General features: G+C 47.3%; 1 protein-coding gene across 2 annotated transcripts in view; it reads right to left on the bottom strand.

The window, feature by feature from the left end:
- The window catches only part of RBPMS (RNA binding protein, mRNA processing factor), a 212,163-nt gene that overhangs the window by 112,771 nt on the left and 85,571 nt on the right, over positions 1-13,821 (bottom strand). For both annotated transcript variants that reach the window (XM_066574311.1, XM_066574310.1), the window contains exons 2-3: positions 8,166-8,243; positions 7,316-7,354 (exon numbers count right to left, since the gene is read on the bottom strand). In XM_066574311.1, coding sequence (XP_066430408.1) covers positions 7,316-7,354; positions 8,166-8,243 — 117 coding nt within the window. The remainder of the gene's footprint in view (positions 1-7,315; positions 7,355-8,165; positions 8,244-13,821) is intronic.

Genomic DNA, 13,821 nt, shown 5'->3' with positions numbered 1-13,821 from the left:
CACTGTGTAGCCATGTCTGGGTGCCTATATATTAGGACAAGTACTAAGGGTGCACTGTGCAGCCATGTCTGGGTCCCCTATATATTAGGACAAGTACTAAGGGTGCACTGTGTAGCCATGTCTGGGTCCCCTATATATTAGGACAAGTACTAAGGGTGCACTGTGTAGCCATGTCTGGGTCCCCTATATATTAGGACAAGTACTAAGGGTGCACTGTGTGACTATGTCTGGGTCTCCTATGTATTAGGACAAGTACTAAGGGTGCTCTGTGTAGCCATGTCTGGGTGCCTATATATTAGGACAAGTACTAAGGGTGCACTGTGTGACTATGTCTGGGTCTCCTATGTATTAGGACAAGTACTAAGGGTGCTCTGTGTAGCCATGTCTGGTCCACTATATATTAAGACAAGTACTAAGGGTGCCCTGTGTAGTCATGCCTGGGTCCCCCTATATATTAGAACAAGTACTAAGGGTGCCCTGTGTAGTCATGCCTGGGTCCACTACATATTAGGACAAGTACTAAGGGTGCCCTGTGTAGTCATGTCTGGGTCCACTACATATTAGGACAAGTACTAAGGGTGCTCTGTGTAGTCATACCTGGGTCCACTACATATTAGGACAAGTACTAAGGGTGCACTGTGTAGTCATGCCTGGGTCCACTACATATTAGGACAAGTACTAAGGGTGCCCTGTATAGTCATGTCTGGTCTTCTATATATCAGGACAAGTACTAAGGGTGCCCTCTGTAGTCATGTCTGGTCTTCTATATGTTAGGACAAGTACTAAGGGTGCCCTGTGTAGTCATGTCTGGGTCCACTACATATTAGGACAAGTACTAAGGGTGCCCTGTGTAGTCATGCCTGGGTCCACTACATATTAGGACAAGTACTAAGGGTGCACTGTGTAGTCATGCCTGGGTCCACTACATATTAGGACAAGTACTAAGGGTGCCCTGTGTAGTCATGCCTGGGTCCACTACATATTAGGACAAGTACTAAGGGTGTCCTGTGTAGTCATGTCTGGTCTTCTATATATCAGGACAAGTACTAAGGGTGCCCTCTGTAGTCATGTCTGGTCTTCTATATGTTAGGACAAGTACTAAGGGTGCCCTGTGTAGTCATGTCTGGGTCCCCTATATATTAGGACAAGTACTAAGGGTGCCCTGTGTAGCCATGTCTGGTCCCCAATATATTAGGACAAGTACTAAGGGTGCACTGTGTAGTCATGTCTGGTCCCCTATATATTAGACCAAGTACTAAGGGTGCCCTGCGTAGCCATGCCTGGGTCCACTACATATTAGGACAAGTACTAAGGGTGCACTGTGTAACCATGTCTGGGTCTCCTATACATTAGGGCAAGTACTAAGGGTGCCCTGTGTAACCATGTCTGGGTCCCCTATATATTAGGACAAGTACTATGGGTGCCCTGTGTAGCCATGTCTGGTCCCGGTCCCCCTATATATTAGGACAAGTACTAAGGGTGCCCTGTGTAGTCATGTCTGGGTCCCCTATATATTAGGACAAGTACTAAGGGTGCCCTGTGTAGCCATGTCTGGGTCCCCTATATATTAGGACAAGTACTAAGGGTGCACTGTGTAGCCATGTCTGGGTCCACTACATATTAGGACAAGTACTAAGGGTGCCCTGTGTAGTCATGTCTGGGTCCACTACATATTAGGACAAGTACTAAGGGTGCCCTGTGTAGTCATGCCTGGGTCCACTACATATTAGGACAAGTACTAAGGGTGTCCTGTGTAGTCATGTCTGGTCTTCTATATATCAGGACAAGTACTAAGGGTGCCCTCTGTAGTCATGTCTGGTCTTCTATATGTTAGGACAAGTACTAAGGGTGCCCTGTGTAGTCATGTCTGGGTCCACTACATATTAGGACAAGTACTAAGGGTGCTCTGTGTAGTCATACCTGGGTCCACTACATATTAGGACAAGTACTAAGGGTGCACTGTGTAGTCATGCCTGGGTCCACTACATATTAGGACAAGTACTAAGGGTGCCCTGTGTAGTCATGTCTGGTCTTCTATATATCAGGACAAGTACTAAGGGTGGCCTCTGTAGTCATGTCTGGTCTTCTATATGTTAGGACAAGTACTAAGGGTGCTCTGTGTAGTCATACCTGGGTCCACTACATATTAGGACAAGTACTAAGGGTGCACTGTGTAGTCATGCCTGGGTCCACTACATATTAGGACAAGTACTAAGGGTGCCCTGTGTAGTCATGTCTGGTCTTCTATATATCAGGACAAGTACTAAGGGTGCCCTCTGTAGTCATGTCTGGTCTTCTATATGTTAGGACAAGTACTAAGGGTGCCCTGTGTAGTCATGTCTGGGTCCACTACATATTAGGACAAGTACTAAGGGTGCACTGTGTAGTCATGCCTGGGTCCACTACATATTAGGACAAGTACTAAGGGTGCCCTGTGTAGTCATGCCTGGGTCCACTACATATTAGGACAAGTACTAAGGGTGTCCTGTGTAGTCATGTCTGGTCTTCTATATATCAGGACAAGTACTAAGGGTGCCCTCTGTAGTCATGTCTGGTCTTCTATATGTTAGGACAAGTACTAAGGGTGCCCTGTGTAGTCATGTCTGGGTCCCTTATATATTAGGACAAGTACTAAGGGTGCCCTGTGTAGCCATGTCTGGTCCCCAATATATTAGGACAAGTACTAAGGGTGCACTGTGTAGTCATGTCTGGTCCCCTATATATTAGACCAAGTACTAAGGGTGCCCTGCGTAGCCATGCCTGGGTCCACTACATATTAGGACAAGTACTAAGGGTGCACTGTGTAACCATGTCTGGGTCTCCTATACATTAGGGCAAGTACTAAGGGTGCCCTGTGTAGCCATGTCTGGGTCCCCTATATATTAGGACAAGTACTATGGGTGCCCTGTGTAGCCATGTCTGGTCCCGGTCCCCCTATATATTAGGACAAGTACTAAGGGTGCCCTGTGTAGTCATGTCTGGGTCCCCTATATATTAGGACAAGTACTAAGGGTGCCCTGTGTAGCCATGTCTGGGTCCCCTATATATTAGGACAAGTACTAAGGGTGCACTGTGTAGCCATGTCTGGGTCCACTACATATTAGGACAAGTACTAAGGGTGCCCTGTGTAGTCATGTCTGGGTCCACTACATATTAGGACAAGTACTAAGGGTGCACTGTGTAGTCATGCCTGGGTCCACTACATATTAGGACAAGTACTAAGGGTGCACTGTGTAGTCATGCCTGGGTCCACTACATATTAGGACAAGTACTAAGGGTGCCCTGTGTAGTCATGTCTGGTCCCCTATATATTAGACCAAGTACTAAGGGTGCACTGTGTAGTCATGTCTGGTCCCCTATATATTAGACCAAGTACTAAGGGTGCCCTGTGTAGTCATGTCTGGTCCCCTATATATTAGACCAAGTACTAAGGGTGCCCTGCGTAGCCATGCCTGGGTCCACTACATATTAGGACAAGTACTAAGGGTGCCCTGTGTAACCATGTCTGGGTCTCCTATACATTAGGGCAAGTACTAAGGGTGCCCTGTGTAGCCATGTCTGGGTCCCCTATATATTAGGACAAGTACTATGGGTGCCCTGTGTAGCCATGTCTGGTCCCGGTTCCCCTATATATTAGGACAAGTACTAAGGGTGCCCTGTGTAGCCATGTCTGGTCCCCCTATATATTAGGACAAGTACTAAGGGTGCACTGTGTAGCCATGTCTAGGGTCCCCTATATATTAGGACAAGTACTAAGGGTGCACTGTGTAGTCATGTCTGGGTCCACTATATATTAGACCAAGTACTAAGAGTGCCCTGTGTAACCATGTCTGGGTCTTCTATACATTAGGGCAAGTACTAAGGGTGCCCTGTGTAGACACATCTAGGTCCCCTTTGTATCAGGAGAATAAAGTCTCTTTACCCCCTTTGGCACTCCAGAAATGAGTATATGAGTTAGTGGCATCAAATATACGCGCAGCTCTCTGCATTGTAGTTTATAGGACTTATGAAATGCCCGCCATTACCTCAGCATCCTTCATCTACCATGGAGAGACCGACATTCATTGTCTCCTCCACTCTGGATTGCTGATTGGGGAGGGGAAGGTGACCCCCATTCTCCCAATAGGTAGTAGTCCTGAAAATGGAACTTCCTTCAAACTTATGATGTCATACATAGAGATGAGCGAATATACTCATTTCGAGTAATTACTCGATCGAGCACTGCGATTTTCGAGTACTTCAGTACTCGGGTGAAAAGATTCGGGGGGGCGGGGGAGGTGTGGCGGAGCGGGGGGTAGCAGCGGGGAACAGGGGGGAGCCCTCTCTCTCTCCCTCTCACCCCCCTCTCCCCCACGGCACCCCCTAAATCTTTTCGTCCGAGTACGGAAGTACTCGAAAATCGCGGTGCTCGGGCGAAAAAGGGGCGTGGCTGAGTAGGTTCGCTCATCTCTAGTCATATACTTAGGATATACCAGAAATGTCTCAGATGGAAATACCCCCGCGACGCTTGGCAGTGGCTCAATATGGCAATGTAGCCCTCAGACCAGAAAACGCTTTTTACCCTTGGCTAAAGGGGCTGCATATGACCATCTGCATTTTCTTCTCCACAAACAGTGCCACTCTGTGTGTGGCATTACAGATTGGCATAATAAGTGAATGGGGCTCCACTTCAATACCAAACAAAGCCCATAGACAAGAGTGACACCGTTTTAGAAAATAAAGCAGACCTTTTTTCGAATGGGGCCTCAGAAACCTTTCAAGATTCAATAATCAAGGGCTAAACCATGGCCGGCACACCGGCTTATGGAAATATCACATTGAATCATTTTCTATACTGACAATCTACAACTCAATGCCAAAGTGTTGATGTACCTCACAGATCGGAAACTTGGCTCCAAGTAGCATCTAGACAACCTTGCTCCATCCAGGTGTCATCACTACTCTAGAGAAGTTTCCCCCCGGTAGTCTGATTATTTAAATGATGATCCCGTTCCATTCTATAAAGATGTGATTGTTCTACATATGGTTTTTTGATCAGCTTAAGAACGAATTTTATCAAGGCCCATAATTGTGTCATGAAATGGAATATCATATGAGCAGCATGTGCAGGCCAAGAACATTATTAGCAGATCTTTCAGTACGTGGTATTTCTTTCAGTTATCTGATATGAATAATGGATTATTAGGCGGGAGCTGACTAAACGAAGAAAAGCTAACTAGGGACAAGGATGTATTCAATATTAAAGCCTAGCAACCTATGTGGCTACACAATATGGAGAATAGCTCAGTAGGACCTAATCTGTTTTTTTCCACCCCGTGGTCAGTAGCGTATAGACTACTTGGGCTCGCTGTAGAATAGAAGCATGCCATCGTTGTGACTCGAAGGGTTATTTCCATCTGATAAAGGGATGGCTTGTTGTGAGGATATTCCATCGCTTCATTATCAGTGGTGGTCCAACCTCTGGGACTCCCATGGATCCCGCGATTTAGCACTGCACCCCCTTTCAAAAGTTTGCGGTGCTCTCAGCCACCAGCTGCACTGGGAACTGCATACAGCCTGGTCCTTGTGCAACACTTTGCTGCCATGTTCAGTGGTGACTATTCGTAAGACGTCTTCTTATGGGTTACTATCACTTCTTTTGTCATTAGGTAAAGGTAAAGTCCCCTGGTGCAAGCACCGAGTCATGACTAACGGTGACATAACATTGTGACTTTTTCTTGGCAGACTGTTTTCGCAGGTGGTTTGCCATTGCCTTACCCAGTCATCTTCCCCCCCCTGGGTTACTCATTTTATCGACCTCAGAAGAATGGAAGGCTGCTGAGTCAACCTAGAGCCGGCTACCTGAACCAAGCGGGGATTGAACCTGCAACCTTCAGGTCATGAGCGAGAGCTTAGGACTGCATTTCTGCTGCCTTAACACTCTACACATGACTTGCACGGAAAAAGTCATAACTTCTTCAGGTCAGGATAAAGTGAGGGCGAACTGCCAATATATCCCATTTCTTTTCGATCACTTTGAGTCCCACCGTCGGGACCCCTAATGTTCCTGAGATTGAAGTGGCTGCAGTGCTGCCTTAATACTGTGCCTTCTTCAGAGTTATTCTTTGCACTTTGGTGCTCCTGATGGCGAACAGAAGCAACACAGCTCCATTCAAGTGAACGGGTGTATGCTGCAGTTCCCGTCATTCTCAGGACAGGTGGGTTGCAAGAAAAAGTAAGTGAACACTTTGGGATAACATGAATTTCTGTATTAATTACTTATAAAAGCTGGTCCGATTGTTTTACAATTCTAGGCAAACTTTATAGAACTAACACAAACAGTTGTGCCATTCAGGTCTATTATGGAGCACTTGGAGTATACAGCCACAACAGTGAAAACAAAGTTAGTAAACCATTCAAGGGAGCCTGCACGCCCCCACAGCGGTATGGTTAGGGGAAGTCACAGGTTGCCTTAAAGAGTTTACTAACTTTGACCAAGGTTTTGTTTTTTTCTATACTCGCCCGCTCCCGTGATCCAGTGGTGTCCCCCTTTGAAGACTGGACACAAACTGCAAATCCGACTTTTCACAGTGCCGTATAGGCATTGTTCCCTAGACTTGCATAGGAGCGTGGCACTGTGAATAGGGTCAGATTTGCAGTACTTCAGAGGGGGACACCACTGAATCCAGGAAGCAGGGTGAGTATAAAAAATACCTCCCCCAGCTCCATGTCACCTTCCCTAACAGCACCATAATGAAGTTTATAGTGCTGTGAGGACGTGACTAGTTCCCTTTAAACTTAATTACCCATAGATTTTAGGATATGTTCACATGGAGCAGATAGGGCGCCTGCACACGAGCGGAAATTCCGCGGCGGGATTTTTCCGCGAAATTTCCGCCGCTGGAAGCCTGCATAGGATTGTGTTAACAAACGTACTCCTATGCAGGCGACCGCGGTTTGGCAGCGCGAAATTTCGAGCGGCAAACAAACCGTGGCATGTCCTATTTCTGTGCGGGACCTCCCCTTCCCCCTACTGCCCTGCAGAGTTTTTTCTCACTCCCCATCTAGTCACTACATACTGGCCTCCAGTGAGGGCATGCAACGGTGACATGGGTTCGAGACATCATCGCTGCGGGGTAGTGGACCAGTGGGGCGGCAAGTAAGTTTGCACTGAGAAGGTTTTTGTTTTGTTAATTCTGACTATTCTGCAGCATTAAATCCCCAAATCTAACAAGCTGCTGCACACCTGCCCATGTGAATATACCTTAACACAAGAGTTTGCGCCGTGTTGCACATGATATAGGTACATGTATTCGTGGGAACAGTCTTTTCTTACCTGCTTTGACGTAAGTTTTATCAAAGAACCTTCATATCCCTGAAACAAAAAACAAGGTTCTAGTTATGGTCAGCATGTGAATTATTGCTCATAGTACCGTTCATACATACAAATACCATTTACAAGACTTCTAGATGTAGGCCATCATTTGGTGATGTAGTATTAGAACTACCATATTACTGATGTCCGTATATCGGCTGGGTTTCCACTCCCAGCCGATATACGGCGTCCCTCTCTGCAGGGGGAGGAGGCTGGAAGAGCCGGGAGCAGTGCACTGAGCTCCCGCCCCCTCTGCACTATTTGCAATGGGAGGGGTGGGACGGGGGTAGAGCTAAGTCACTGAACTTGGCTCTGCCCCTCCCCACACCCCTCCCATTGCACATAGTGGCAAGGGCCACATAGGGGGCAGGAGCTCAGTGCACTGCTCCCGGCTCTTCCAGCCTCCTCCCCCTGCAGAGGGGGACACCATATATCGTCCGGGAGTGGAGGAAACCCAGCCGATATACAGTCGTCTGAAGCCGCCCTTAAACTGATTTTTCAGGTGGTTTCCCATATAAAAAAGTTTTTGGGAAAAAAAAAAAACACATTAAGTTGATAGCATACAATGTCTGGGAAAAAAAGACGAACCCAAGAAACATAAAAAAAAAAAAAAAAAAGCCACAAAGAAGAAGCATGCTTTGTGTTTCATAGCTTCTTAGTTATCTATAGGTAACATCTGGCCTTAACAAAAAAAAAATGGCGCAGGAAGGGGTTTTATTTTTAAATGTTGTGTGAGAACACTAAAAGGACAAATTGCGCCAGTTGTGCGGTAAAACGCTTCCATCTAGATGTTGATAACAATAACACTTACCTTAAATGGCCTGAATAATAAGTACAGTTCTCTTGGCTTTATGTCTAATGGCAATCCGCTAACAAACAGCGTCCTGACCTGCGGAAGACACAAGAAAGAAGAAAAAGATTCATAAGGCATCTTAAACATCACTTAACAGTCAAATACCTATAGAAAAAAAAAATAATTGGCTGTTGCCCGGTGACCTGCTTCAATAATACTGCCTGCATTAAAACAAAGTGAAGTATATTTACCCCTCTGCGACTTCTGGGATCCAGTGCTGCATCCCGCTGTGGTCCCAGTGATTGCTGTGATATAGGATGTCAAAGCAAAGCAGGTGACGGCTGCAGCCAATGAGAGGCTGCAGCTTCTGGCTCCTGAACTCCTGGCACATTAGCGCTCAGGATGTCAGTGCCAATGTGCTCGTTGGCTGCAGCGGTCAGTTGATTTCTTGTGACATCATCTGTCACAATAATCACCGGGACTGCAGTGGCTGTAGCACTGGATCCTATTGGCAGCGGATGGGTAAGTTTACTTCAAGCCATGGTTTTAAAGGGTGGTTTCAGGTCAAGTTGAAACCTCCGGTTAGAAATTCCGCTGCAGATCCGTCTCAAAATAGCGGAAGAAAAAGCGCTACATGCAGCGCTTTTTCTTTGGTTTCTGCTTGGCTTTTAGATGAACGGACCCCATAATAGTCAATGACTTCCATTCGGCACTGTTTGGGTTTGGTCATGAGACTGAGCCATTCGGGCATGTGGATTCCCCGAATGGAGCAGGAAGGCAGAACCCCGGGTCCAGGTGTGACACCACCCTAATGCAGGCAGTGCTATTGAAGAGAGAGGGGTTGGCCGGTAGCTGGACAACCCTTTAATAGTCACACATTTTGCCACAATTTAGTTAAAGTGAACTTTTAGAAAACCAAAACTGAAAAAAAAAAATCATCATCCAGGCATAAAACCTCCGAAGCGACACCATTTTTTTGCGGTTGACTCTTCTGATTCCATTTCTACTAGAATATTGTCCCAAATGTAAAACAAACCCTCGAGTTGTATTGGTGATACAGTAAGTACAGACCGATGGTGTCCTGTTACTAGGATGGGGCGCTACAATACTCAACATTAAAATTGCAAGACCAAGAAAGAAAAGTCGTAAGGCTCTGGAAATCAAGAAAGCTGAAGATATCGCTCAGGGCTTGTTCCCACTAGCTCAGTAGATTTTCGTTCCTCTGATCCGTTTTTTGGGCAGAGAAACAGAGTTCAAAAGCAACAAATGGCGCGGTCAGCTGTGCTATTTTTTCTGTTTGAACAGAATAAACAGAAATATTTCGGGTTTTACACAAAAACACCACTGGAGAACAAAACTGAGGAATGTTGTTCCGTTTGATTTCCGTTTCTCTGTTCCAAAAAAAAGGAACAGAGGAACAGAAATCTCTAGTGCTACTGGAGACAAGCCCCACATATGCAAATGCTCATATTTTCCAGCACCTAGCCCTAATCTGTGGTAGGTGGGAGGGGCTTCAGTTGTATCAAACCAAGATCGAAAGTAAGTTTTTTTCACCCAAAGGAAAAAAAAATAAATCTGATAAACTCTTATGGTATGATCGTGTGATGCCTCCTGTTGATCGATGTGCCAGTTATTACGAAGGACCGACAGATTGCCACACACACACACACACACACACACACACACACACACACACACAGACACACACACACACACAGACACACACAGACACACAGACACACAGACTAAAATGTCAGGGCTGCTTACCATTGCATGCCCCAGTGGTTGGGTGAGCAAACAACCTGAATGACAGCAAGAGGTGCACAGATGTGAACCTCTACATGGATGGATCACCAGATTAGAAGAATGGCGCCTAGTGATCCATTCTACAGTGAGAGTAAAATTAGACGTCCCAAGCCTAGGATCAAACTATAAGACGGAGCTTGCATGATCTTGGGCTTCGAGCCAGATGTCCAGCGACACATGGTCCATTGACCCCATGTCACTAATCTCAAAGTCTAGCATGTTGCAGAACAAGACAGCAATGGAGGTCTGTCCTCTTCAGCGATGAGTCCTGCTTTTGTCTTGGATGTAATGATAGCCGGAGATTGGTCTGGAGACCATGTGGGCAACGCATGAAGAGGCCTTTATGAGGGAATGTCACAACGGTTCTACTATGTTGTAGGGTGGCAAAATGTACTGTAGCCGGACACCTTTAGTCTTCATTCCAGGTACACTAACATCTTAGCGTTATATTGATTTGGTCGTAGAACCAGCGGTACGGCCATTTCTATGAAGAGTTCCAGGAGTCATTTTTCCACACGACTCCAGGCCACATGTTGCTCGTAGAACTATGAGCAGCCTGCGTTGCCTAAACGTGCTACCATGGCTTGCAGTGTCTCCGGACTTGTCTCGCATCGAGCACATCTGGGATGTCATTGGTCAGTAATTGCAAGGTATGCTGCCAGCAGGGCATCTTGATGATTTCAGTGCCCAAGTGCATCCAGCATGGCAGAACATTCCCCAGACAAGCATTAATGGCCTCACTGATAGCAGCCAAGGTGTGTAAGTGCGTGTATTTCTGCGCATGGCGCCCATACTCGATACTTAATAAAGAGGTTTTGAATATTTTGTTTCCATTTTTCATCATTTGCATATCATTAACATGTATCGATCCTGTGATTTCCATAATTCCATGACTTTTCCTTCTTGGTGTTGCAATTCCAATATTGAGGAGTGCATAATGTGGCTCTGAAAGAGATCTACTCATGCTGGGTTTTACACCCATTTTTTGGTTATCCTACTAAGGAATTCTGAGCTATTAGAGGGGAGATTGTTTGGAACCTCCAACAATTAGCTGGAGGGGAGAGAAAAAAACAACGGGTATCTTCTCTTTGAAGGACACAATTACATGTCCGTGCATTACCTGGACGGCTTATATAGGCATCAATGAGCATAATGTAAGATTTCATTTGCCCAGTGGTGGCACTGCAGGGAAGGGGGGGAGGAGGGGGGTGAACCCTAGGGGGTTGCTGGGGGTCCAAGCAGGAAGGAACTAGTCACTAGAACAGATCTCTATATTCCTACTTGTGAAGCTCTTCAGTATTGCTATTCTAATGGACGCAGCAGTCTCAGTAATACTCATGAGGTTGGAAAAAAGTTTTCCACTCGTGTCCATAACTCTGGCGAGTCTCAAGTTGTTCCAGGCATTGAGCAGAATGAGAGGAGAGGTGTTACATGACACATTGCACATCAAAACACTGACTTTTAGGCTGGGTTCTCACAGGGCGGATTCTCGGCGGAAATCTCGCAGTTTGGCCGCAGCAAAAAAACGTGAGATTTCCGCCGGGAGAACCGCTGCTGCAAAACCCGTGGCGGCCTTGAAGCGGTCCGGCCACTCGCTCTTCCGCTGTGGCCGGCGCTCCCATAGAGCGCTCTGCAGCGGATTTGCCGTCCTGTGTGGATGAGATATCTGAGAAATCTTGTCCACATGGCTGGCTAATCCCGGGATTAGCGGCCGCATGCGGATTTGCCGCGGCGAGCGATGCCTGTTATTGGTCACAGTGCTCAGCCATTTACTGAATTCAATGAATGGCTGAGCGCTGCCTCTGATTGGCTGAGAGCTAGGACTAATCACAGCCAGCGCTCAGGTGTCATTGAATGAATGGCTAAGTGCTGCCTGTGATTGGCTGAGCGCTCAGCCAATTAGATACAGCCCTTTCAGGAGGTGGGGATTTTTAAATCCTCACTTGCTGGAAGAGCTTCAGAACACTGCTGAGGGAAGCCAGGGACAAGACGTGCCTGAGCCCACAACAGTGGCGGAGAGTTGAGTGTTTATTTTTTTATTTTTTTTACACTATCTAGGGATGATTTTCAGGGAAGGGCTTATATTTCAAGCCCTTCCCCGAAAATCAGTGTGGGGGTTGCCTGCATCCCATTGTTTGCAATGGGGTCGGCAGCAGTAGCGCTGGCCCCATTGAAAGCAATGGGCACGGAGCTTCGGTCATGCATATTTTGCACGTTCGTGCAGCTCATTTTTTTCCGCAGCACAGATGCGCACAAATGCACGCTCTTCTGACTGAGCCCTGAATATGCACAGTTTCAGTCCATTAAAATGCTGCATATATGGCTCTATGATAGTACTTCTCACCTTCCACCTCTTTAACACCGAGGGTGGCTAGGGAGCCGGGCAGAGCTGTCAGAGCTGTCAGAGCTGTGCCACTACTGGTGAGGTGCAGAACAGAGCGGTGTGGTGCGCCAGAGCTAAAAACGCGAGATGGTACTCGCTCCCTGTGCTGGCATCTCCACCTCTGCCAAGCGCTGACTGCATCCTCCAGGAAAAGTGGACAGTTGGACCTCATCACGGGCAAAAAAGAAAATGGCATGGCGGGCCAAGCTTGGCCTGTTGGCCTTGAGTTTGACACATGTGGTCGCAGGAGCAGTCAGCCAATGAAGGAGGTCACTGATATAAGAGAAAGCAACATACAAGTGGCTACTCGCTGGCTGCTTATAGGTCAACTTCTCACGGTAGAAGAGCGTAACGTAAGAGGAGTTATAGGGCACAGATGGTAAAGACACACTATGAAGGGACTGTTCACCCACTACGGGTCCATCAGTATCACAGTCCTTCTCCAACTTTCCTAGAATGTGTAGGAGACTATGCAAACTACTTTCTCTCAGGTAAGTAGACCAGTAAGTATGCGTGATGCAAATGGTTTTGAGCTTAAGACATTAAACATGCATATGAACTAGGTCAGTGGTGGCGAACCTATGGCACGCGTGCCAGAGGCGGCACTCGGAGCCCTCCCTTCTGGCAGAAACCACCGTTGGCTGCTCACCACATTAGTGAATACGGGCAGGGGCCACGGCTCCCCTGACGGCATTCACTCAGCTGCACTGCTAGCGGCGCTGATTCCGGCACACACTGACGTCAGTGTGCAGCCAGGATCCTCCTCCCCTGACGTCTCCTCTTAGGGTCCGCAAGAGCAGGGGGAGAAGGTGTCCGTCAGCACAATGACTGCACAGTGTGCACCCGGGATCAGTGCCAGCAGCGGCGGCGCTTCCACGAGGAGCAGGGGATAAGTATAAGGGTCTCAGGGGCACTATCACTACTGGGGCCACTGTGGGATGTCACTATTACTACTTGGGGCCGCTGTGGGATGTCACTATTACTACTGGGGCCGCTGTAGGGTGTCGCGGTCACCGTTGGGAATGCCGTGGGGGTCACGCTTATCGCTGGGGTATGTTTACACGTGGCAGAAATGTTGCAGAATGTCCTCAGCGGAAATTTCCGTGGCAAATTCTGCATGATTTCCGCATCCAAAAAGCAGTCAAAGTCCGCACGCTGTCTATTTTGAAGCGGCCCTGTCCTCTTTATAACAACGGAGGTAAAAATCATACGTCGTGATAAGCCCCGCCCCCTGATGTGTTGGCACTTTGCGATAAATAAGTTGGCTTTGGGTTGCAGTTTGGGCACTCGGTCTCTGAAAGGTTCGCCATCACTGAACTAGGTGAATATACTGCATGTGGTTGTGGAGTGTAGAGGCAATTAAAACTTTACTTCTAACATTCCACTGAATCCAACTAACAAAAATGTTGGGTAGCACCCTCCTCACCCCCCCCCCCCCCCCCCCCACTCCCTTCACCTACCAGATAGGAATCTAGTCAACCGGTG

Source organism: Eleutherodactylus coqui, chromosome 7 (assembly GCF_035609145.1).
Source record: "Eleutherodactylus coqui strain aEleCoq1 chromosome 7, aEleCoq1.hap1, whole genome shotgun sequence".
NCBI classification, from domain to species: Eukaryota; Metazoa; Chordata; class Amphibia; order Anura; family Eleutherodactylidae; genus Eleutherodactylus; species Eleutherodactylus coqui.
Note: the sequence above shows the minus strand (reverse complement) of the source record. Positions and strands in the feature narration are given on the sequence as shown.